The sequence below is a fragment of the Dipodomys ordii genome, unplaced genomic scaffold, assembly GCF_000151885.1.
Source record: "Dipodomys ordii isolate 6190 unplaced genomic scaffold, Dord_2.0 Scaffold13, whole genome shotgun sequence".
Lineage (NCBI taxonomy): Eukaryota > Metazoa > Chordata > Mammalia > Rodentia > Heteromyidae > Dipodomys > Dipodomys ordii.
The window spans coordinates 14,179,312-14,205,472 of record NW_012267229.1 but is presented as its reverse complement, the minus strand read 5'-3'; the positions used below and the strand labels follow the sequence as shown (position 1 = coordinate 14,205,472).

Sequence of the window (26,161 nt, the reverse complement as noted above, 5' to 3'; positions counted from 1 at the left end):
GTTCTGTTCTTACTCCTAGAAGCCCTGGCTTGGCCACAAGCACAAAGGAGTCAAGCCAGGCCATCTGACTACACTTAGCATCCTAGCCAGCCCAGCCCCTTGGAAGGAAGAGAAATGCTACCCAACTTCTAGCCTGCCTGTCTCCCCTCTTCCTTCCAGACCAGCTCCTAGTGCTGCAACCCTGATTCAACAGGCTCTGGTGGGAAGTGAGGAGCAGCCAGGCCAGCTGTTGACCAGCTCTCCAGGACAAGGTGGTAGGCATCTTGGTGGGGGCAATGGCAGTCATGGTAAGGACTGGCACAAGAGAGGAGAAACATCTGAGCATTACTTCCTAGAGGGGGCTCTGTAGCCAGAGTTTCAGGGTTCTGTTGCTCGCCTTTGAGTGATATACCTCACAGAGTCTTCCCATCTGCCAAAGAACGGCTAATATTGTTGGTGTCCACCTGCACCTGACCTCTTCTGCGGGAGGACCAGTGCTGGTTATGGACTATAGGGCATCAAGAGCGTCAGAGAGCTTCTGGGGAGGGGGACACTATGGAAGGCCCCCCTGGGGCACTGGTGGACAGCAGGTGGGAAAGGGAGAGTGGGGGCAGGTAAAAGGTCACATGGTTGGTGTTGGCAGCCGCAGTCTCCAAAGGAAGTCCAGGCTCTGCTCCTTTCTCCCTCCATGACCTGTGCCTCTGTTTCTTTAATGGTGTCATGGGCAGAATGTAGGGGAAAGGAGTTGGGAGGAGACTTGAATTCGGGCAGACCTGTGCTGTGTGTCCCCAGGGCAGGCTGTTTCATCTCTCTGAGCCTCCTCTTTCTCACCTAGGGCTGGGGAAGTCCTAGGAGCCAGGACAGAATGCCTATGGTGGCCTCCCCAAGGAGTGGGGACGCCGTGCTGGCCATGCCCCTGTTTTCCAGAGTAAGTCCAGAGTAGTGACCACTCAATGACTATTGAAATGTTTAATCAGAGCATTGGGCCCCTTTGCCATTGTAAAGATGGGGAAACAGGCCCAGAGAGAAGCTACAGTTTGTCCTTGCCCATATAGTGTCCAAAGTCTGGCAGGAGCACAGGCCTTCCCTCCCTAACAGCACTGTGCCTCAGTCTCCCTCCCTGACAACTTGGCTTCTGCAAAGAGATCTCAATCTCAAAGCTGTTGGTGGCCAGGAGTGTACTGTTGAACATACAGGGCGGAGCTGGGCATGGGGCAGGGGGGTTGGGGGGGTGGAGGTGGGGAGCCTCCGATGTGCCCAGGGTCAGGTGTCACCACCCAGAGATTACCCAGGCGCCTTACCTGCCAGGTCTGCCTCAAGGCAGCCATTGTCCCAGTGCTGGAACGGTGACAACTGACAGGCTTAGCTTGATGGCATCCGGGCCACCTTCCTCTGTGGCATGGGCTCATGCCAGGCTAGGCTAGTACCCAGTCTCCATATGCCAGGATCCTAGAGGTGCCTGGGCACCGGTTTCCTGACCTGACACAAGTACGTGTGTGACCAGGCAGGGCCCATCCAGGCCATCTCCAGGGCAGGAGACCACTGGTTCGAGGAAACCCTGGGGTACATTGCTTTCCAAAGTCATGAGATGTGTGTGTTTTTTATATTCTATTAAGTGGTACTGCTTTTTCAGGGTCTACATTTAATTTAATTATGTGTAAATACACATTTAGACTAAGAAGAGTCTATTGAAGAATAATTAGGCACAGCGGGCTTCGAGGAAGAGGACTTGCTTGACAGATGTGAGGCCCTGGGTTTGATCTCCAGCAATGCCAAAAAAAGTTAATGAGAATAGTGATATGTATCCAAAGGAGATAAATGTCAGGGGATTGACAGACACATGAGTGTGAGACTTGACACACCCTGGTCATAAGTGTGTGAGCATGGGAGCCCATGGACTCCGTGGCTCACACAGAGACCTCCATCACTGGCCTCTGTGTGTCTAAATCCTTCCAGGCCTCTGAAAGTGGGCTTTCTCTCTCTCTCTCTCTCTCTCTCTCTCACACACACACACACACACACACAAACACACACACAAACACAAACACACACCACACACATATAGTGTACAGCTACACCCTGGCATAGAGGAAGTGTTCATAGCTCCCTCTGCCTCAGAAACCCACCCAAACTAACACTTATCAAGCTTCCTGTGTGCCAGGCACTGTCCTAAAGGACACACTGAACTGTGATCCCATTGATTAATCTTCACAATGGCCCTGGGAGATTGCTACAAGAGCCCGCCAGGAAAGCGGGCTCTTGCTGGTGAAGTGCTGCCCAGGCCACAGCAGAGTGGAGGCAGAGTCAAGACATGAACTCAGGCCACAAGCCAGTCTGCTCACTCTGAGCCTCAGCTTTCTGATTTGTGTAACTTTGAACAAGGTCACTGGCTACCTGTGCTTCCATTTCCTCACCACCAGGTAGTTGTGTGGGTTAGATGACCAGTGCATGCTCTGAGCTGGGCAGCCATCAAGTACAAGCTGCATCCACTGCCTCCCAGACCCCAAAGCCCACCAAAGGGCCAGAAAAGCCGCACATTGGTTTGCTACAATGAAAAGACAGAAACATGGCATGTTGGTAAGGGCCTTTCTTCTGTTTATTGTGAGGCCCCCAACCCAGGCCTGTCCTGCTCACAACCTGGCCAGGAAAGCAGCCACCGTGCAAGAAGACCTGCCCAGCAACTCTGCTCAGGGGCTTCTCTGTGGTGTGCTGTGGACAGCTGGCCAGGAATCCTGCTGCGGTCAGTCCAGCTTCAAGTCCAGCACCAGGGCGTTCTGATAGGAGAAAGGAACAGGAAGTGGGGATGAATGAGGAGCATTGGCAGGGGCCTCCAGGCCCAGAGATGAGATGGAATCAGGCCAGGGCTAGGAAATGGAATTCAGTGCAGTGTTTAAATAAATCCTGAAGCAGACTTGCCTTGGACCCAGGGGAAGCCCCTTCACCTCTCTGAGCCTCTGTTTCCTCAAAACCCCTCCTCCCAGAGCAGAGAGATTAGATGAGAAAAATATACACTTAATACTCCAGGCGCAAAGACTAGCATGCAGTGAAAAGCTTATAGTTATTGAGCACTTACTTTTGCCTCTAGGTGACTTATCTAAATAAATCCTATGGGGTGGATGCCTACATTTCCATCTCTGTTTCAAGCACAGGAAAATGGAAGCATAGAGAGGTCATGTCATTTTCCCAGGTGGCAGAACATGAGTGTCAGAGTCCCCTGGTCAAGGAGGCTCTGAGGGCCAGGCTCCAGCTCTCCAAATTGGTGGGAATTGATGGTTTCCTGTCCTCCAAGCCCACCCCTTCCTGTCTGAGAGAGGCGGACTCCTGCTCATCACCCATGGGCAAACATGTTGATTGACATGACCTTCCCAACCCCTCCCCTCACCTCTACTATGTTCATTTCAGCCATGTTGTAATTGATAGCCAGAAGGTCTGGCAGTGGGAATCCCACTTGGAGTACATCTGAGAAATACAAAAAGAGTCATCTCAGCTGGACTTCTCTGCCACCATTAAGAGCTTCTCAGACAAAGGGTGAACAAATGCAGCAGTGGTACTCATTGGACACTGTGGAAAATAAACTATACAACTGTGAGCAGGGACAGGAAGGAAAAACTGGGAGAGAACAAGGGAAGGGGTGACATTGTCCAAAAAGAAATGTACTTTTTGCTTGCCTTGCATGCATGAGGCCCTGGGTTCAACTCCCTAGCACCACATAAGGAGAAAAGGCCACAAGTGGCGCTGTAGCTCAAGTAGTAGAGCACTAACCTTGAGCTGAAGAGCTCAGGGTCAGTGCCCAGGCCCAGAGTTCAAGCCCCACAACCAACAACAACAACAACAAATGTACTCTCTACCTGACTTATGTAACTGTAACCCCTCTGTACATCACTTTTACACTAACCATTAAAAAAAATTATTTTAAAGCTTCCCAGAGCAGAGTGGTGTGGGAAGTAGTGCAGTGCTTGATTTGTAATGCCTGCCAGCAGCACCAGCAGAGAAGCATGGGATCTGCCAGGTGTTTACTCCCTGCCCCACCCCCGCCCCAGCCCCAGCCAAGTCTCATCATGATGTGAAGTCAAGAATCAGAGTACAAAGTATGGGACAGAGTTTCATCCTCAAGCCCTCAAAGGGACACAAAAACTACATTAGAGGGCTTGGGGTCTAGCTCAAGTGGCTGAGCACCTGCCTAGCAAATGTATCCTGAGTTCAAACCATAATACCATAAAAATAAGACCAATTTTCAGCCTCCCCATTCTGGAGGGTCCCTTCTTGGCTCCTGTGGGCATGCTCACCATTCACCCTGGGGAGATAGGCTTCTTGGAGGTAGTCAGTGGTGAAGCCAGTTAAGTCCTTGGCCTGGAAGAGGAAGAAGGGGAGAAGACATCCATAAGCTGGCATTTGTCGTCCTGCCATGCAGTCCAACCAGCTCCACACATCTTTTGTTGGAGATGTCTTGTGGCTTTGTGGCTTGTCCAGCAGGCATCAAACCCGGGTTGTGTGGCTGCAGGCGTGTGCCCGTCATCTCTGTTTATCTCTGTGGGACTTGGGTCAGACTGCAAGAATCTGGACACTCAGGAGACATAAAGGGATCCATTTCTACTCTGATAGAAAGCTCGGGGCTTTGCTCAGCCTGTCTGTGCCTACGAGCATGGGATGTGGTGGCCCCTGCTTATGGGCTTTCTGTGTGGGTTAAACAGTACAAAATAAAAAAAAAGACAGATCGTGTGATGTGAGTGTGGCTGTGTTATCACCCACACCTGCTGTGTTCAGGTCTGTGTTGGGCCCTAGAAAAATCACAGCTTGGCCAACCACGGCCAGCTTAGCCCTCCACTGCCTATCCGGTTGTTTTAAAAATCAATCCAGGGAGATGTCCAGGTTCTAGCTACAAAAGGAAACAGGGACTCAGAGAGGTTAAGAGGCCTTTCCCAAGGTCACAGAGCAAGTCAGAGACTCCCTCAAGCCTCTTGATGGGCTTGCTTTTGCACTCTCGCCCCCATCCCCAGAGCCTCTCCCTTGCAGGCCCACGAGGGAACAGGCCTAGTCTTGCCCTCCAACCGGGGAGGCAGAAGAAGCACTTTGGAATGCTTACATTAAAGTCACCAACTGATGAGGACCCCCGGGACAGTCCCAGTAATCTGTGGGGAAGGAAAAGCCGGGCAGGGGATGAGGGAGGGGATGATGGTCAGACTCATTGACCCCATGTTGAAAAAGAGGCTCTCAACCCTGCCCCCACCCCCACCCCCAGGCTGCAGGCACTCCTGAGTTCCTAGTGCACGCCACCTGTGACAGGATACTGGTCACCTGTCATTAGCGCCCATTTCGTCTCCATCGTTCCTATCACTGAACTCTTCAGCACCTCCTCAGGCTGGCCCTGCACTGCCCTGGGGACCCCTGTCATGTCAAGCATGAAGGAGCTCATAGCTCTGTAACCACCAGCCTCAGGTCCTTGCAGGTCACAGGGTGGGAGCACCCCTTCTCCTACCTGTCCAGAGAGGTAATCATCTGTAGTCGATTCTCATGCACTGAGTACTGGACATCCAGACTGAAGTGCTGGCATGCAGGGAAGAAGCAGGGAGAAGACAGTGCACCCTCCCTGCACCTGGACATCATGACCACTACTGTCCATCCTGCCCCCCCAGGAACAGCCCTGCAGCCTTCCCATACCCCTAGCCCAGGATCCTTGTCCCCTCTTGTCCTGGATTAAGACAAAACCTCCCAACCTATCTGGCGCCATGGTGGGTCCCCCCACACACTGGGCTATGGCTCTAGGTCTTTACTCATGCTGCACCCTCTGTTTGGGGTATCCCCAGCCAAGTCAGTCCCCCCTGACCTGCTCCTGCTCAAAACAGAACTCAGCTAGCACCTCATCTAGGAAGTCCTTTGTGACTTCTCCAATGTAGATTTGGGCCTCTCTGGGCTTGTGTGGTTCCATTTTTGGGGTCCCTTTACTGCCCTGTTGCTGCTAAGGAATGTTGGAGAGAGAGAAAAGGGAGGAGAGAGGGCCTGGTGTGCTGATCTCGCCAGCCGTTTACAGGTGCAGCGGCAGAGTCAAGGGCCAGGCAGCAGGTAAGAGTGTATGGAGGTCAGGCACACTGTGGATATGAACCAAGGACCCTAGCATTCATTTCTTGTCTATCTAGTAAAGTGCACCCTCCTAGCCTGGAACATGCATGCTGAGAGCAGACTGCACTCACCGTCTCCAGGAGAAAGAGAGACACGGGGGCCTTGCCCTTGCGCTTAGCTGCAAACATCTCCAGAGTGCCATGGAGGTGCAGCAGACTCTTGCCGGGCTCCATGGTGACCTTGGGGGGCTTCTTTATCCTGATCTGGGTCACCAAGCTCTTTGACTTGGGATAGGCCTCAGCCACCTGCAGAAACCAGGGCATTCCACTGAGGACCGGTCCTGAAACCCATGGTTCCCATTACATTCGAGAGTCCTTCATACAATAGGCACTTTCTACCACAGACACAGGCAGTAAGGTGGGCACAAGCCAGGGCTCCCCATCAGGAAACAAAAGGAGCAAATCACACCGCTGGCGATTTCTCTATTGGATGTAGGATGGATAGTGTGTGAAGGCTGGGCCTTCTTATGCTAGACCCAAAGAGTACTTTATGGAGGCATGGGGATGTCTCCACAGTGGACTGGTGATGTGGGGTATTGCAAAGCTACCTCCCAGCTCCTTTCCCTTCATGTGGAGGGCAGGCCAGAGTGCTGCGGCCACAGTGGGAAGTAGGGGACACTCACTTGTGGAATGAAGCCAGCCAGGGTCTTTGTGGTTTGTGGGGGAAGCTCACCAATCTACAAAATCAAAGTCAAAATGAGGGTGACTGGAGCTCCCAGCCCACCCTAACAACCATCCTCTGGCTCAAGATCCCTGCACACACACACACACTGACCTCTCCACTTGACAACTAGATAAGGAGCTTCTGGGTGACCCAGAACACGCCCTACACCTTCCAGTGCCCATGGCTCTCAGCACAAGGTCAAACAAAGAATATTGGAGGGAAGAGCCAGGGCAGAAATGTGAGAATAGATGGATGGTGAATGGAGGGAGGGTTTGTAGATAGGAGGGTTTGTAGAGGGATAAGGAAGTGGATAAACAGATGAGTGATTGAAGGGGTGGAAGGATGAATGAATGGGTGGAAGGATGAATGGATAGGTAGAAGTATGAATGGATATGTAGGAGGATGAATGAATTGGTAGGAGGGGGAATGGGTGGATGTGAGGGTGAATTGGTGAGTGGGAGGGGGAATGGGTGGGTGGAAGGATGAGTGGATGGGTGGGAGTATGGATGGATGAGTGGGAAGGTGAATGAGTGGGAGGGTAGATAGATGGTTAGGGAGAAGATGAATGGATGGTTGGGAAGATGAATGGATGGGTGAGAGGATGGATGGGTGGGGGAATGAATGGGTGAGTGGGAGGAGGAATGGCTGAGCGGTGGGGTGAGTGGGTGAATAGATGGTTAAGTGTGAATGGATAGGTGAGGGTGGATGAACAGAGGATGAAAAGAAAGTGATGGCCAGGAGGCTGAGATCTGAGGATCGCGGTTCAAAGTCAGCCTTGGCAGGAAAGTCTGTGAAACTCTTATCTCCAATTAACCACCAGAAAACCAGAAGTGGTGCGGTGGCTCAAGTGGTAGAGCGCTAGCCTTGAGCTGAAGAGCTGAGGGACAACGCCCAGGCTCAGAGTTCAAGCTCCATGCCCGAGAAAGAAAAGACAGAAAGAAAGAAAATAAAAACATGAAAAGAAAGTGATGGCTGGCCAAACCACTAAATAGGTGGCCACATGGGCAGTTGGATGCATGGATGGGTAGATGGTGGTCACATGGACCCAGGGGTGAATTGACCACAGAACCTACAGCCACTCTGGCATCTCCCAATGCCAGTGTTACCCACAGCCCCTGGGGGACACACTAGGCAGATGGGGTAGGGGCACTGGACAGTCACCTTCTTGCCCTTGATTTTCACATCCAAGGACTTCTGCAGAAGCGCCAGCTCCGCGGTGAGGAAGGCAGCTGACAGCAGCAGCTGTGACGAGTCTTTGACAGAGTCCTCGGGGAACCCGGGTGCCACCCCGTCGCCATCAGCCTGGATGGCCTTGCCCTTCTGAGGCTGCACCACGGTCTGCGGGAGGGACATGGTGGTGAGGGGCTCTGTGGGGCTGGGCCTCCGCACTCCAGACTGATAAAGGCTCAAACCAAGCTACACATCAGCCAGTCAGGACAGCCATGGGACTTCCTGGCACACAGGAAGGTAGACTGCAGCCTTAGGAGGCAAGGGAGTCAACCACTAGTCCCCTGGCAATTCCTCCTAGAAGAGCTTTGCCCATCTCGCTGGTCTAACTCAGACTTCTGGAGCCCTCATTTCTCCAGAACACAATTTCTGGTGTCCCGGGCCAGGGGTGGGGGTGGAGTGGGAAGGTGAGGGGACTTCCCAGGAAGACGACTTTGCAGGACTCAACTCTCCATCCTTAGAAGAAGATGCATCTCCCTTGTCACCTCACCCAGTAAGAATCCAGATCTGCCTCTAGCTTATGGGGTCCGCACCAAAGCCCACCTCCCCTGAGTCTCAGTCAGCAACAATATCTGCACAGGAGCCACTTATAGCAGGAAGCAGACAGCCCTGGGAGAAACCCCCATGTGGAGATGGTAACCCCCAAATCAGTGGAGACACAGGGGCCTACGCTGCGCACAGAGGGTTCCAGCCTTAGAGGACGTCTTCCCGCCCTCTTCAGCCCCCGCCTAGCACTTCCACCTGAGCCTCACAACTTACACTGAAGTCCACCTGGATGTGGCTGGCAGTGGTGGCCGGTGAGGACGCCAGGACGTATTGGACCGTGCCCATCTGGCCCACAGGCAGGACATCTGTGCAGAGGACCCTCCATTCAGGCGCAGACCCCAGAGTAGGTGCTAGCCCAAAAAGCCACCTGCTTCTCCCCATGTCCCTCTCTGGGACCCCAGGCAAACTACTCAGCTTCTCTGAGCCTCAGGAAGGACAGCTGCAGGGTGGAGGCAATGGCGCCTGGCGGGAAAGAAATCGTACCACTCTGCCAGCCTGGGCCTCACTGAGCAGTGGAGCGGATAGGCTGTTCCACAGACAGCAAGCCACGGCTCAGAGGATGGAGTGACTTTTCTCCTGCGCCACCCCCCTTCATTGCTGGCGACATGAGTCTGCTACTGAGATTTCCTTTTCCCCACACTGGGCCCAAAAATAAGAGAGGCAGCAGTTGTTAGGCATCTCCACTTCAGAGATCACTTGGCAGGACATAGAGCTTAGGGATATAGGCAGAGTGGCTGCTGGCTGGAGCTCTGGCTGCAAAGATGAAGGAGAGGACCCCATTGTCTCTCAGGGCCTCAGTTTGCCAACTGGGCAGTATGGGACACCATGATCTCAGCCATCCTCTAGTCCACTGGCTGGGCTGGAAGCAGCCCCTTGAATGGAGTTAGGAAGGCAGGGGTATCTAGCTGTGCCAGTGACCTGGGGTAGGGGCAGGTATGGACAGGTATGCTCACTGTGCATGCTGGCCCACTTCTTGTTCACATACACCAGGACCGCATCAATGGCTGGGCACATCTGCAAACAGAGAAGGCATCGGGCTGTCAGGGCTCTGCCTGTGGTCTACATTCATCACAGCTCAGGGGAACTTCCTGAGGAGTCCAGAGAGCCTTGACAGGCCTAGAGGTGAAACAGAGGCTCCAAGTCCCATAGAAAGTCAGCAGCATGGAAATCAAGACTAGTGTTCAGGTCTGACCACAGTTTGCAACGTGCTGGAACTCATCCCCCAGGGTCTGGTCAAGCTACACAAGGTTAGCAAGCTGGAACACATGGGATCCTGTTTCCTCTGCCTATGTGCATGGCAGACATCACTAGATGATCACAGCACCTCCTTCCCCTAAGCCAGACAGCTATCATCAATCAGTCCAGATCTGTGGCTAAGGGAAAGTGCCTCCCCTCGCTGGCTGAAGCAATGCCAGCGAGGGGAGGCAAGGGCTCACTCCAGGTCACTTACCAGGTCGGGGAGGACTTTGTGCAGGGTGCTGTCTATGAACTTGTTGATCACCTTGGGCATCATGCTAGATACATGCAGCAAGGAAGATGAACAAGTGCATCAATGACAGGAAGGGAGGAAGAGGACATAGAGGAACATGATTTTGGAAGTTCGAAGACTCAAAAAGAGGGACAGTTCCGGCCTTCCTCCCCAGCCACCAAGCCCCTCACTTGCTAGGCAGGTTGGTCTTCATGCTGCCCAAAATGATCTTACAGTCCTCGCTTTTGAACATGGGGAGGCCTGTCTCCTCATCTTGCAGAAGCCGGTTGGTGGCTGTGATGTTCAGAACCACAGTGATCTCCATGTTGGCCCCTGTGAAGCTGGAGAATGGAGCAGGCGGGCACTGTGAGTTTCTCTGCCATTCAGGCCACCATCCCCATTACCCTCTGTGCCCAAAACCTCAGCATCTCTTAGACGGGGAGAAAGGGAGGGGCCATCTCAGCAAGACAGAAAAGAGGACGGGACCTCTCCAAGTCATATAGTCAGACTTGCATATCTCTTCTTGCTCTGGTGAACTCCTATATAACCTTCAAAACTGTCCAGCTATTATCACCTCCCCAAAGCTTTTCTTATCCTCTTCCCCTTGTCCCCTTCCTCCCCCTCCATTTTTAGACCAATTGTTCTGCCTGAAGTTAGCTTGCTCTGGATCCCATCAAAGTAAGAACCAAGTCTACAACATAGCACCCAGATAGTACCCAGCAGATGCACAGTAAATGTGTATCTAAAGGTGAGACAAGATGGCCTTTCTTCCCCTCCCCTGCCATGCTCACCTCTTGCCGGTGATGGTCATGCCTGTGGACACACACTGGAAAATGCCCACTCCAGGCACAAAGTTCAATGTGATGACGGGTACAAGGACGTCCTTGACCTTCACGCTGGAGGGAGAGGCATGCACAACTCTAAGATCTGATTAGGCAACACCTGGGCCCTCTGCCCACTCTCTACCACTCTGCTGATGCCTGTGGGTGGTAAACCTCTCCTGTGCCACAGGGATGGGGAGACTAGCCTGTCTTGTAGGGCCATCAACAGAAGGCTAGACAGGAATCCACCACAGGTAAGGTTATTCTCAGGGCTGGTTGCATGACCTTGGGCTGTTCTCTTTCCATCTGTGGGCCTCACTTTCCCCATCAACAAAACAGGAAGATTTGCATAGATCTGGGTTCATTGACGATGGCATTCTTGATATTCCTGTGTGTTGTAGAATGTTTCCTAGCAGCTCTGATCTCGACCCATGGATGCCAGTAGCACTCTCACACAGAAATCTTGACACCAAAAGATATCTCCAGATATTGACAGATGTCCTCCTGGAGGCACAATCGCCTTTGATTGAGAACCACCGGTAAAGATTCTGGATAGCAAAGTGTGGCATCCATACCTCCTCTTCCCATGCAACCTGACCTCTGAACAGACATTGCTAATCAATCACACACCTGTTCCTGCTGAGTCCAGGCAGTACCTGAGAGCTTTCCCCCAAACATCAGTCCAGGCAGCCCCTTTGGATCAATCCCCTACAACACTTAAGAGCAGATTATTGAAACCTTCTGGCTCTACCGCTTGAGGGCTTTTTCACCTAACTGGAATAATTCAGTGGTTGCATGCAGGGAGTTAGAGCTTGGCTTTTCTTCCTCAAAGGGACCCTAGGCAAGAATCCTCTGTAGGGGGATGTCCATAGTCACATGGCAAGACAGCCCAAGGCAGAAAAGAGGTCTGAGCCTGTACCAGTGGATTCTCCAGGCCTTGGATGCCACAACCAGGCCAGCTCTTTGCCTGGTCCAGCCATCCCCTTCCCCTGCTTACTTGCTGAGGCCTTTGATAGGTTTGGCCCCTGGTCGCTTTGCACCAGCCTCGGCTGCCATCTTCTCCAGGATCTGACTCTCCTCCATGGCACTCTGGACTTCTGCAGGGAACAGGGTCAGGAGGCACTCAGCTGGGCCCCCCCTGCTCCGCTGCCCTGCACCTATCCCTTGTGCATCCCAGACCACTTCTTAGCACTGCAGTGCAGTAGCAAATGAGGGAGGGGTGGGGAGGGAGCCACAGCAGGAACCATAGCTGCAGGAACCCTAGAGGGGTTCAGGCCCAGAAAGGAAGAGCTGAGCAGGCAGACAGGAAAGACAGGTATCTTTCTGGTTCTAGGAGGAGGAAGAGGAGGAGAAAGAGGAGGAAGAGAAGGAGGGTCCACCAGGAAGCTGGGCAGAGGGCTGGCAAGGGCAAAGGAGAGGAGGGATTGGGAGAGTGAGAATTCTGAAAGTAAGCACACAGGGAACCAAGCTTGAGGCCTTGAATGCCAGGCTCAGGCCGTGGCTTCTGGGGCCCACGCCCTCCCAGACGGGGTGCCAAATGGGCTCATCTGAGACCTTGTTAAAAGGCAGGTTCTAGATAGCTAGAGATGCCAATTCCCCTGCTCTAGACATCCCAACCCCAGATGAGACCCTGCCAGAAACCTCTCCAAGATGGCCACAGATTTGTTTCCAGAAAGGAGACAAATACTGGAATGAGTTGTCCTAGCTTTTTATGCCTGAGCTCAACTCTGTCCATTTCCCTGTAGCCATGGAGCTGAGGTTGGAAAATTAATTTTACTGAGAATTTCTCACAGTGTAGGGGTGCTAACTTCTCATTGGATTCTACCAGGGAAGGCTGCTGCCTTATTTCATATCTTTGTTTGTTTTTGTGCCAGTCCTGGGGCTTGAACTCAGGGCCTGGGCACTATGCCTGAACTTTTTGGCTCAAGGCTAGCCACAGGTCCACTTCCTCCTTTGTTGTTGTTGTTGTTGTTGGTTAATTGGAGTTAAGAGTCTCACAGACTTCCCTGCCAAGGCTGGTTTGGAACCAACACTCAGTTCTCAACCTCCTGAATATCTGTTTCACATTTCTTTACCTTTACAGATGGACAAATTGTAACACAGAAAGCTGCCTGAAGTCAAACAGCAAGTTGTTGGCAGAGCTGGGATTTGATCCCCAGTCTGACAACTCCATAGCTCATGTGTGATCATCAACCCCTGTCATCAGAACCAAGGAGGGACTCTGAGAAAATGGAACTTTTATAGCTTTAACGTAAACTCTAACCTAAGAGCACTAGGGAACATCATTTCATTTGCCCTGGTCTTCAATTCCCCCCTCGGCACAATGGGAGAATCATAGGAACACATTTCTTATAAGGTTGGTTTGCCGACCACAGGGAGCTAAGACCCAGCAGACATAAGCAGTCACTCCGTGCCGCCTGCCCTGTGCCCACTCCTGCCCCCAACCCAAGCCTGCAATCTCACCGTGATTCAGGATGTCCATGCCCAACCGCAGCAGTGCCCCAGGCTCCGCCCGAATGCCAGTCAGCGGGCCACAGAGGGCCAGACACAGACACAAGATCTGCAGCATCTCCACCTAGATCCAGGGACCCTGATTAGGTGTGGTCCACCAGGACTTGTGGCCCTGGAGATCACCTGTGCTCAGAGCGGATGGGACTCTTTTGGCTGCAGTTGGGGTCCAGGAGCCCCAGGACTCCAGACAGCATAAAAAAATGACAGTAGCTTTTTCACCTCAGCAGAGCATATCCCTCTCTGTGCCTCAGTGTCTTTATGGGCCAGATGCCTCTCTGACCAGCCTGTGACACAAGCCAGTGGGATGTGTGCATGAGTTTAAGGCAGCTCACTGGGGAGTTCTAACCTACCTGCTCCGGGGACACCCCTTCCCCTCCTGCAGGGCCCCCTTCCTCCTCACATCCCTTCCTCACCACTTCTAAAACCTCAATCCACTTCCAAAGGTCTCCTGAAACATGGCGTCACCACTATGGAAACTGAGGCACATACAGGGTCTCTTAGCCGGTGCACAGTAGGCTGAATAAAAAAAACCTCCCACTGGGAGTGTGGCTTAGTGGTAGAGTACTTGCTTTGTATGTATGAAGCCCTGGGTTCAATTCTTCCATACCACATATACAGAAAAGGCTGGAAGGGGTACTGTAGCTCAAGTGGTAGAACCTTGAGCCAAGTGGGGGGGGGGAGGAGGACAACAAAAACACCTTCCACCCCAGACCCTTCAAAGATTTCCCTCTCAGAAAAATCCCTACTCCACTTGAACTCCCCCAAGAAATCTCTGCCTTTACTTACCAAGACCTGAAATTCTCCCAATCAGGGGCCAAGCGTGGAGTTTGGGTTTGAGCTTTGGCTGAAAGGAATCAAAGAGGGTCCATGGCAGCGGGGCCAGCGTCAGCCTGGAGAGACTGGACTCCAGCTGGACTTGAGCCGACTGAAGACTCAGGCACCAGTGCTCCTCTGAGTCTCAGGATGGGCCTTCCCATGCCCCACCTTTCCAGCCAAGCCTACCTCATACCATCTACCCTCCATCAACTTGCCTTGACTGGAAGCCTCCTGTGTGCCAGACAGGGAGCTGCCTGATTTCCCTTCCACAGTCCTGCCTCTCCTGAATCTTAAAGTATGGACAGGGAGGATGGTGAGAAGGGCTGGAATGGGGTCAGGGTCAAGGTGGTCAGGAGGAAGGACTCTCAGAGGTGAAGGTGTGTACGGGGAGACCCAAAGTATAGGAGGGAACCCAAGTACAAAGAGCCACTAGCTGAAATCAGGACCTATTTCTTCTGCCCCAACCAATTTCTTAGTGTTCTCTGGGCTCCTGTGGATAGATGGAAGGGTTGCTTATAGTTGTGAGCTCCAGGATATCTTCAGAGCTCTGTTCAGGGCAACAGGCTAGAAGATGTCCTGCGAAGGTCTCCTCCCACCCTGGCCCATCTCATAGGGGCCTACAAAACCCAGCCCCAGCTCTCATTCCCAAGGCTAGAACTAATGCCAAGATCCCGGCTGCTCCAGGCAGGAGGTCCATCTGTACAGGGCAGGGATTTTCACTGAGAATGACACATGACAGGTGGACATGGTTGTCTAGGTGTTTCTAGGGAGCAATGGTTCATTCCAGGGTTCTGTTTCTGATTGTGCTTTTACCTCATCTTCCTTCCCTCCACCCATCCATAACCTGCTCCCCCTTGAGGCCTCATTTCAGCCCTTACCTCCTTGGCCAGGAAGCCTTCCTCAACCTCCAGATGCCACCATGCTCAAAACCACAATTCGAACCTGACCTTCAATAGAGCCCACCCGCCCGTGGTGAGTGTCCCCTGCCATTCCACCTGTGGCCTTTGCTCTTGTTTTTGTCCCTACTGGGAGCCCCGACCTGTACCTAGATACCCGGCACAGCCTGAGGTTCCACATCTTGCCTCCCCTCAGCTCCAAATGGAGCCCAAGGAAGGCGATGCCCTGCTGTCACCTTGATCTTTTCACATCTAACAGGGCCATGCCTACAAGCCATTTGTTCACACCACCAATTAGATGCGACCTCATCCCCTGTCTGGGCCTCGGTTTTCTTATCTGTTAAATGGCAGGTCTGGATGCAGCACCCTGCAGAGCGCCCCAGGTGAGAGAATCTCTCTTACCTTGTGAAACTCAAGGAAGTCCTGCAGATGGCTGACCTTGTCTCCTGACCCTGAGACGAGGAAGCCCTTATATTCAGGAGGCTGATTAGCCGCTTGGATAATTAAGGGTTTAATAAGGGCTAGATAATTATCTAGAGGCCCCAGTGCTCACGTGGGGTTCGGTCTGTTCCAATGTAAATAGCCCAGACGGCGAGGGTAGCTGTACAAGAGGAGGCACTGGGGACATCAGAGCCCTCCACGTCCCCTCTCTCGGACTGGGCACCTCCGCCAGGGCTGAGCAAACAGAAGGCACACATGGACTCCTTCCGCTGATATTGATTAAGCACCTACTGAGTGCCAGGCCAGGGGAGACACTGGCATGAGCTGTTGGAGTTCCCACCCTGAGAGGGGGAGCGGGCACTATGCAGGTTGCCCATCGCAGGACCTGAGGGAGGCAGGCAGGGGAGGAAGATGTAGGAACATCCTCGGGGCTGAGTGGCCCTCTTGCCAAGGATGTGTTTTGATACCCTGGGGGCTAGCAGAGTCACCTCTGCCAGGCAGGACTGGGAGCTCAGTGAGCCCACAGGTACTGGGACAGGAAAGTGCTGGCTGGCTGGCTGACCTGTGTCCCTGAGACCCCCTTCCAGAGAGCAAGGACCAAGTCGGCTGCCCTCAGAAGGACCACACGGAGGAGAGGCAGGGCCATGGACATCGCTGGGCCCCTAGGGGCTCTGTGTTCATGGAGGCAGAGCGGACTGTACAGGGTCAAGGACCGGCCAGTCAGAGGTGGGGCTCAAACCAGAACTGGGGTGCCCAGCCTTGGCTTGGCTCCCCAGAAGCTCCACAAGGAGGTCAGGCTTGTTATATCTCAGGTGAGGACATCTGTGCTTGATGAACCCCAAGGGGCTGGGGCAGGGGGCTGAGTTTTCCTACCCATGCATGCCCCAACCCCGGTGGGGGGAGGGGGTAGCCTGCAGATCTGGAAGATGAAAGAAGCCACAGTGCCATGCATACCTGCAGCCATTGAGGAGAGTGAGGGCTAGGCCTGAGGTCGCTCAGTGGGGCTGGGTCTGCAGCCCAGATGCTGCTGAGCTGGGGGAGTGGCAGCAGAGAGCATCATTTCATCCCTGCTGACCTGTCCACCAACAGGACAGACGGCCCCAGCCTCCTGTGCCTGCAGATTCCGGGCTGTGCCCTTCCCCCAGCCCATTCCTGCAGCCCTCTTTCCTTGGGCCATGGTGGGGACAAGATAAGGAGGGGGGCAGGAAGGACACAGGTGGGACCCGATAGCAGAAGCCCCCTGGAGTGGTTCTGGCACTTAAGGCCAGTCCCAGCCACCACCCTCACCAGCCATATGGCCCCATCACCTCCTTCCACCTCCCCCAGCAGCTGTCATCCTTTAATAGGAGAAGAACATTACACAGCACCGAGTAGTAACAGGAGCCATCTCGTGTGCACTTTCCTTGGGCCTGCTGTTGTGTACGTTGTTTGCTAAGAAGCACAAGCCCATTTACTCCTCAGAACTACCCAATAAGGATGAACCTGAAGCTCAGGGAAGTCAAGCCATCTGCCCCAAATCACACAGCCAGTGAGTGGACATAGCCAAGGAATCCAAGGGGCTCCAAAATACAGCCAAGACCTTCAAGACTAACTCAAGACTACTTTTGTGACTTTCCTCCCACTGACTCCCACTTCTTAAACACTGGAGATGAGGATAGACCTGAGGCAGGATCATCTTTCTGCCCTCAAGTCTTCTGGGGCCCTGCAACAGTGACCCCCCAAAGCCCTAGGGATCAGGCTAGCCCTCTTCAGCAAAGGCACTGGCTTCCTTCTAGGCAGGTAGCTTCTTATATAGAACCAGATGCATCACAGATACAAAAAAAAAAAAACCCTGGCCAGTTGGAAAAAGTTATTGAATAAATGGGTAGATGTATAGATGAATGAATGGATGGATGGATGGATGGATGGATGGATGGGTGGGTGGATGGATGGATGGCAGGCAATATGGATGAGTCTCCATTAGGAGACTGGGAAGATGCATGAATGGATGGGTGGGTGGATGGTGGATAAATGGATGGACAGATGGACAGGTGTATGAATACATGTGTGTATGTATATAGAGATGGGTGGATGTCAGTATGGCTGGGCCAATGGAGGTTGGAGAGATGGAAGGATAGATGGGTGGATGGGAGTATAGATGGACAAATAGACAGGTAGATGGATTGGTGCATGGATGGATGAATAGGTAGATGGATGAATAGATGGATAGACAGACGAATGCATCCTACATATTGAACTTGTAGTCTCCATGTTATTAACATCTTTTTATCGGTCGTGGGGCTTGAACTTAGGGCCTGGGCTCAAGGCCAGCACTCTACCATTTTGAGCCACAATGCCACTTCTGGTTTTCTGGCTTTGAACTGTGACCCTCATATCTCAACCTCTTGAGTAACTAGAACTACAGATGTGAACCACCAGCTCCTGACACAAGGCTGGATTTTATAGGTCACTCCTTTCACTCTTGGGACTACCCCCACCTCCTTCCCCCACTCTGCCCTGAATACCATCCCTCTGTATGTGACACTTGAGGCTTTAGGGATGGACCTGGACCCCTCAGAGGAAGAGCAGCTAGTGCCACGCTGTGCCAAAGGCTTTGCTTACTGCAGCTGGAAATGCAGGCACCTTCCACTCCTTGAAGGAAACAAACAGAACACTACCCCATGCATTTAGGCAGGAAGGTATCCTCCAGTAGCTAAGAGATCAGCTTCTTAGTGAGAGAACACCCTGTTGAGAGCCAACAGTAAAGCTCTAAGGTCATCTTGACCCCTGTGTTCACTTGAAGGCATGTACAAGGAACTGGCTTTTATGAAAAACACCAGGTGCCCAGGATTGCTTTGCTATGTCTGCAGAGTTTGTTTTACTTTCTACCAATTGACCTTGTCTTGTTTTTACTGCACTTTGTTTTTATTAAAATTTTCCTTGTTTGGGGCTGGGAAGGTGGCTCAATGGTAGAGCACTTGCCTTGCATGCTCAAGGCCCTGGGTTCGATTCCTCAGCACCACATAAGCAAAAAGAAAAAAAGCCGGAAGTGGCGCTGTGGCTTAAGTGATAGAGTGCTAGCCTTGAGCTGAAGAGCTGAGGGACAGCGCCCAGGCCCAGAGTTCAGGCCCCACTACCAGACCCCCCTAGAAAAAAATTTTTTCCTTGTTTTTCTGCACTATGGTTACCTCTTGACTTCTAATAGTATATAACAGGGAAAGTTAAAAATAAACGGGGCTGCAGTCTTGAGCTGCAGACCTCCCGACCCCATCCTTTGTCTTATGTCTTTATTTTTCCGTCCTCGCCCCTAATTCAGGATTCCCTTTCGTTGCCGGCAGGCTCCTGCAAGTGGCGCCCGAACAGGGACCTGAAAACCTGGGATCAAGGCAGAGGACCCCGCTAAGGTAAGAGGGTGTCCAGAAATAGAGAGTGGGAGAGAGTATAGTCAGGAGTAAGAAATTATGGGGCAAGGTAACAGCCACTCAAGGAGTGAAAGACAGAGTCAGTTAGAATGTTTCTTTCACTTTGTTGAGGAAGTATACCCCTGGTTCCCGGAGGAAGGAACCATTAGTTTAGAAACTTAGCAAAAAAAATGGAAAAAAGGATTCAGGAGCACTATGATGCAAATGGCCTATAAGTTAAAACATTGCTGCTGTTATCTGTTATTGTCTGTTATCTGTGTAGCCAGCAGGTTCTCTATTGGGGTTGGCAAGAGGTCTTGGCAGACACACTGTTAGACAGCCAATGGGTCCAGTGGGAGACATCCCCCGGATCCCCATCAGGGTAAACTATCCACTAGTGCGGACATTTGGGCCCGTCTGTAGTCTGGTACCTTCTGTCTGACATTTACGTGCACTCTGTAAATGTGTTTTGTCTCAATGTTTGTGTGTAGGTAATCTGGAATTCTTGGAATGTTTCTTCTCTCAGATTCATCCTGATGCGAGAGCCCGGAGGAGACTGGCTAACACCCTCTCAATATCTGGTTCTCTCTAGCTCCTTCTTTTTTCCTTACACTTTAAACTGACCCCCTTTCTACCCTACACTGCCACCTCCTCCACCCTCTCTGGATCCAGAAGTAGGAGGGTGGTAGGGGGTGAGAAACCTGGAGGATCTAACAATAACTTAAAAGGGCTGGCAGGGAGAACTCGCAGCCGGATAAAACTGCCACTGACCACCTGCAAGTGACACCAGCAAGATCTTAGCCTGGGGCCTTGGCCCAGGGGGTCTGAGTATGGGGAGGGGGTCTGAGTATGGGGGAGAACCTGTCAGTCTGAGGGGATGGCCGCTAGGGACTTCTTTCCCTTGACCCAAGATGACTGGGAATTCTCCTCCACCTTGGAAGGCCCCTGGGTCAACGTTTGCAGGAATCTAAAAGAAAAATCCTCCGGAGGTGAGTAAAGGGGGTTCGAGTCCCCTGGTAAGTGGATTTGAGTCCCACTTGTGAATGGTGGTGAGATGTTGCCCCATTCACTGAGACCTGATTTTGTCTTTGTGGCCACTTGTCTGTCTTGTTTACTTCAGTGTGTTTTCTGTTATGTTTTCTGAGGTAGGGATAAACTGGGGGCCCATTAGCCCCCAACTCAGCCTTTGGTTGTTGTCTTGTCAGTTTTAAATGTACGTACAACTGATTTTGATTTTTGCGTGCTTTAAGATCTGTGTGTGTTTTGTATGTGTTTGTGAACATGTTTAAGATGGGAATTATCAGCATGCTGTAACAATTGGGTGAGTTTAAGTTTAAAATTCAAAAGGTTATGAGGTTAGGACATTATCAAAAATTTTAAAGAATTTTCATATTGTTTTAAATGATTTTTAAGGATTCTTTAACTTAAAAATAAAAAATCTGGTATTTTAAAATGCATAAGGCTGTTTACACTGTAATCAAGTTATCTGGGTTAACAAAAATGCATTGGTTGTTTGGAATTTAGTTCCCTTGTCTAAAATTTGGGGATAAATATTAGAAGTTTAAATATAAAAGTTCGTTTAACACTGTCAAAGACATTACCTGTTCTGTCTGTCTAAAACTGTGTATTTTCATTCAAAAACCAAGAGATAAGAAAAGGAAAAAACTTAAAAGCCAACAAAAGACCTATCTTTAGTGGTAAGGGGTAAACAGGCAAAAGTGCAGTTCAGCTGGTCATACATGGTGGGACAGGCTATGGGAGGAATCCATGCATAGTAAAAGAGGACAAGCTGGCACAAACGCAGTTCATCTTACCCTAAAGAGTGAGATCAGGTGCGTGCCCATTCCACAGGAGGGGCCAAGTGGCCCAGCTTTGTTCTGTCCTTTTTCTCTACAGATAAATACTAGAAACATGATGGTAAAAATTAGTGATGTGATGATCTGATTAGTATTGCTAAAACTGCCCCTTGAACTTAAAAAGAAGGTTAAAATATATTTGTATAATGTGACTTGCTTTCAATGTTGTTCTAAAATTAGGATATGTTTTTAAAAGTCCTAAAGGTGTTAAGTTTAGCTTCTTGGTACAGTGATGGTGATTGTAATTCTTGCATTAAGGAAAAATTGTCATTTGAGTTTAAAAGTTTTAATGTGTATCTGTTTTAAAACAAGCAGCCAAGAGACAATGAGTGACACTTGGCCTTAAGATTTTAAGGGATTTTTTTTAATGTAACTAAAAACTAAAATATAAAATAATAAAAGATTTATAGGAGGCTTAAAAATTAGGAATGGATTTCTGGATATAAAGTTTAAAAGTAAAATTGTTCTTAACATTTGCCTCAAAGTGGAAAAATTAGGATTACCAAATTAATTGCTATTCCAGTTTGCTCTTAGACATTTTTTAAGTTTCCAGCAAGCCAAGAGCAAAGCACAGAGGATTCTTAAAAGTTTGTCAGATGTAACTTTGGCTCTTAATAAGTTTCAGGTAAGAGCATGTTTAAAAGCTACTTGTATGTTGACCACCTTGTTGCTTTTAATTGGAGTAAAGTGGCCTTTTATAAGACTCATTGATCTGCAAACTGTTTCAAAGCCAGCCCCGGGCAGAGAAGGTCCCTGTGAGACTATCACAGTTACTCAGCAGAGTTGCTTTGGGACTCAAAGTGACAGAGTGCTAGCCTTGAACTGTAAAGCTGAGGACAACACTCAGGCCCCGAGTTCAAGTCCAGCGACTATCTAAGGGAAATGCCAATGAGGCATTTATCCCAGTGTAGAGAAGACATTCCTGGGACAAGAGCAATGGAGGAGCATCCAGAGGCCGTAAGCCATTGCTTGGATGGCAAAAATGTCAGATCCTAGAGTCATTTGTGTGTGGCCCTTCAAAATTTGGTCAGAGCCAGGAGGTCATGGGAAGATAGTTTGTAAGCATGCCTAATGTCCATGACTATCTACCTTGTAGGGACAGAAACCTGTTAGTAATCTGGGATAGTACTAAAAAGCTAAAGTTATAAAATTTGGGGGATGGTTTAAATCCCAACCCCTGTATGTGCCAAAAGACCTAATTGACAGTAACTTTTGAGCTAACACCAGCTACATGAAATTTATCTGTTCAAGAAAAAAGTTTGTAAACCTGAGAGTGTGTTTCTATTAACATCTGTCTAAAGGCCTGCACAGGTGACTTAGGCATTGTTAGGGTCACTACAGGTCACATTCCTAAAGATGCTTTTACAAACCAGAGTGCTAAACAAGCTACACTGCTGTAGCCGGAGAAAAAGTCTGTGCATTTGTCAAAAGTTAAAATATTGTTGTTGGTTTTTTTTGGGGGGGGTCCGGTCGTGGGGCCTGAACTCTGGGCCTGGGCGCTGTCCCTCAGCTCTTCAGCTCAAGGCTAGCGCTCTACCACTTGAGCCACAGCACCACTTCCGGCTTTTTTCTTTTTGCTTATGTAGTGCTGAGGAATCAAACCCAGGGCCTCTTGCGTGCAAGGCAAGCGCTCTACCACTGAGCCACCTTCCCAGCCCCTAAAATATTGTTCTTAATGACATCTAACCCTGGTAACCTCTTTGTAAAATAGACTAAAGTTATAGGTTCCTGGTTAGGTAGGATCAACACCCCTGAGTCAGCCTGAAGAAGTTACAGAAGATGAATCTTCGCCCATCATCCCCTTTTTAGAACAAGGGACCAGAGTCAAAAAAAAAAATGTGGCAAAATAGACAGAAGAAAAAGGCATGGAAAATAGTAGTACAGGCCTGAGCCCTTTATATCTGCCTAGAAAATCAGCCTTATTAAAAGAACTATCTAGTTTAAAAGATTGTCATCTTGGTAATTTGTCCTGGTTATTGTCTAAATAGTCTTAAAAACTAGTGGGGCCACAGCCTGCCAAGTCTACGTATTACTTGTATCCTTAACCAGTCTGTGTAGAAATTTACAGCCCAGCACGAGGTGTGACAGTCCCTTGAAGCCACTGAGAGATCCTGCTGCTGCTGCTGCTGCTGCTGCTACAGCCTGACAGTCACCTGGAGGAAATCTACATCGTTACCCTCACCACCTCCACTGTGGAAAAAGTAGACTAAACTCCTGCCTGATTCCATCTTTTGGATGGCTTCGCTTTGTCCATGTTACCATATACCTACTCTAATTTTATTATGGCTACTCCTCTTGCCGGGGAGACTAGCAAACATTGTGTTGTTCATGCCTTACACTGCTTTGCCACTATGGGACTTCCTAAACATTTTAAAACTGATAATGGTCCGGGATATGTCAGACAAGCTTTTCAAACTTTTTGTAAATCTTACCAGATTGTTCGCTCTACAGATATTCCCTATATTCCTCAAGGACAAGAAATTGTTAAACAAGCCAATGGGTTGTTAAAACACCAATTTTTAAATTAAAAGGGGGGAATTATACCCCTTCTCTCCTGTTAATGTTCTTCTCATGCTTTATTTATACTAATTTTTTAAGGTTTAGATTATAATGGCCTTTCCACAGCACAGCAGTTTTGGGAAAAAAAGAGAGCAAAGAGCTTTTGCCCAAGTTAAGTGGAAGGATCCTTTAACAGGTGATTGGCACAGGCCCGATCCGGTTTTAACATGGGGTGGAGGACATGTTTGTTTTTTCACAGGAAGAAAATAAATCCTGCTGGTTTCCTGAGCATTGTGTTAGGATTGTGGAGGCTCATTCAGATGACATAAACACCGACTCATTGGGTTTACATGCCAGATCCCCCGATTGTGCACCCTACAACTTGGGAGGCAGTTGAAGTACTCATTCATGTCAATAGATCAGCATATAGTACAGCCCCGGATCCCTTCATCCAGCACACCAAGATGGGAGATATCTCAACTTCAGACATTGGAACTCCTTTATGTTTTACCACCAGCTCTAAAGGCTCCATTCCAGGCTGTATTATAATGCTATCCATAAAATTTGGATCCCAGACAAAAATCAAATGTACAATATACAGATGACATCTTTACCAACTGGATACCCAGTTCATGCAAATTCCACTCCGTCGTATATGATACCCCGTTGCATTAATTCTTCACAAATAGTAGTATCTACAGGAAAGCCTCATCCAATAAGGTGCAGACATGTACAACCATTTTTTACCAATATTTCTGGAACTAACTCTCAATTAATGGACTGGTCTGGAGCTAATCTTACTAAGAAGTACAATCCTGGGCTGTGGTGGATGAATGGGCATCCTCAACATCATGTTTAGATGCTGGTGGCTGCACTCAACAACATAACCTGACCCAATTCATCCCTTTTAAAAAATATTATGAGTTGTGTATCACCACCCCATGTCATTATGTATGGACTGTTTAATTTCTCTGTAGAAGCTAATTATTTTAATGTCACCTGTTCTAATTGTTCTTTTACTAATTGCTTGCATAGCGGCATAAGTGAATCCATACTTATTGTCAGACAACCACCTTTTGTTATGCTTCCTGTAAATATTTCTGAAACTTGGTATAAAGATTCTGGCATTCAGGTGTTTAGACAATTGAAAGAACTAATGTGCCCTCGTGGATTTGTTGGGCTACTTTAGCTGATGTTTTGGCCTTTATGTCGTTAGCTGCCTCTGCAGCGGCAGCTGCTGTGGCACTAACACAAAATGTTGAAACTGCCCATTATCTTAATCAGCTTGCTCATATACTACACAAGCCCTACCTCTGGACTCTAAAGTGGCAAAAACTGCTAACAAAACTGTTTAAACAATTTCAACGCTATATCCCTTCCCTGACTAATGTCATTGCTTGGCCTGGGAATGCTTTTGCTGATGGTTTTTCTATGCCTTTCTTGTATTATACGTGCACTGCAAAACTCTCTTATGAGTTTAGCCAGCCAGCTACGTAAGATCAAGCTCCATATAAATGAATTCCCCCCGAGAGGAACTGTAGCCAGAGACGGGTAAGAGGGGGTGCCAGTCTGACCAACCTAAGACAGGGCCTTCAGCTTTGCTCTGAAGAAGTTCCGGATGACAGGTAAGACAAACAAGGTGATCCACCCAACCTAAGACAGGCGGGTTCGCTTCTTTAAACAAAGACGGGGAAGATGTTGGGTGGAGAGGACAGGAGTCAGGCTCAGGCAGGGAGCAACAGCAGGATGTGAACCTGCCTCCCTTAACCCAAAAGCTTGTTGGGACTAGAGCAAATCCAAGATGGAGACACAGCTTGGAGAGGCCATGAACACATCACCCAAGTTTTGCAGCTCAGTAACCAAGTCCAGCCAGGGGTGGGTGCGTGGAAAGGGAACTGGACATCATACATCTGGATTCTAGAAAGGCCATTGTTCTTGGGACCTGCCATCATCACCCTCCAGCTCCAGCACACTGGGTACATTTCCACCCTTGCGGTGAAACGGAACTCCATGAAGTGGCACCATGGCTCAAGTGGTAGAGTGCTCGCCTTGAGCTGAAGAGCTGAGGGACAGTGCCCAGGCTGAGTTCAAGCCCCATGACTGACAAAAAAAAGAAAGGAAGGAAGGAAGAAAGAAAGAGAGAGAGAGAGAAAGAGAGAGAGAGAAAGAAAGAAAGAGGAAAAAAGAAAAGAAAGAGAGAGAGAGAAAGAAAGAAAGGAAAAAAGGAAAGAAAGAAAGAAAGAAAGAAAGAAAGAAAGAAAGAAAGAAAGAAAGAAAGAAAGAAAGAAAGAAAGAAAGAAAAGAAATGGAACTCCAGACCCTGCCTGCCTGACTTGTGGGGTCCTAAAGATGAGCCATGCCACAGGCAGAGTGCACAGGGCCTGAAGAATCACCCCCACCTGTTCCTAACTTTGAGCTCATCCCCGTTGTCCTCTAAGGTCGTCCTTCAAAATACGAGCTCCCTGGGCAAGGAGGTGAAGGAGTCAATAGGTGTGGGCATCAGAGGTGTGCTCCCATCAGGCACACTGGTGGCTCTGACAAGACAGGACCCAGGAATTGCTGGCCTCAAGTACACAATGAGACGGCTAGGTCTGGCTACAAATTGCAGCTCCAGAAAAGTTTAATACCAGAGGGGAGGGAGCTAGACAGTCTGAAGGACCACAAAATGGGGCATCGAGGAGGAAGGGGCCCCGAAGAGAAGGAAACACTGGGAGATGCAGGCAGAAGCGGGGAGAAAGAGGGGGAGAGAAAGAAGAGCGCACTGGAGGAAGCAAAGAAGGGGATCCAGGCACCCAGGGAAGACTGAAAAGCTTAGCCAGGCAGTCTGGCTTGCTGGTGATAACTCCATGTGGCTTTGCCTCAGTTTCCCCAGCAGCTTGAGGGAAGAGGGCTCCCTGAGCAATGAGGCTGCCTCACCCTCAGCCCTCCCAGTGATACTCCT

At 50.0% G+C, this 26,161-nt stretch overlaps 1 protein-coding gene across 1 annotated transcript; it reads right to left on the bottom strand.

Moving 5' to 3' along the window:
* Window positions 1–2,616: 2,616 nt before the first annotated feature.
* Window positions 2,617–15,474, bottom strand: Bpifb6 (BPI fold containing family B, member 6). The gene is made up of 16 exons (XM_013010806.1): window positions 15,447–15,474; window positions 13,285–13,396; window positions 11,819–11,918; window positions 10,792–10,896; window positions 10,192–10,341; window positions 9,983–10,046; window positions 9,486–9,546; window positions 8,746–8,837; window positions 7,921–8,097; window positions 6,719–6,772; window positions 6,168–6,341; window positions 5,456–5,523; window positions 5,063–5,108; window positions 4,266–4,329; window positions 3,362–3,438; window positions 2,617–2,753 (listed from the first exon to the last, which is right to left on the bottom strand). The coding sequence occupies exons 2-16, from the start codon at window positions 13,388–13,390 to the stop codon at window positions 2,721–2,723; spliced, it is 1,371 nt and encodes a 456-aa protein (XP_012866260.1). The 5' UTR covers window positions 13,391–13,396; window positions 15,447–15,474; the 3' UTR covers window positions 2,617–2,720.
* Between the last annotated feature and the right edge of the window lie 10,687 nt (window positions 15,475–26,161).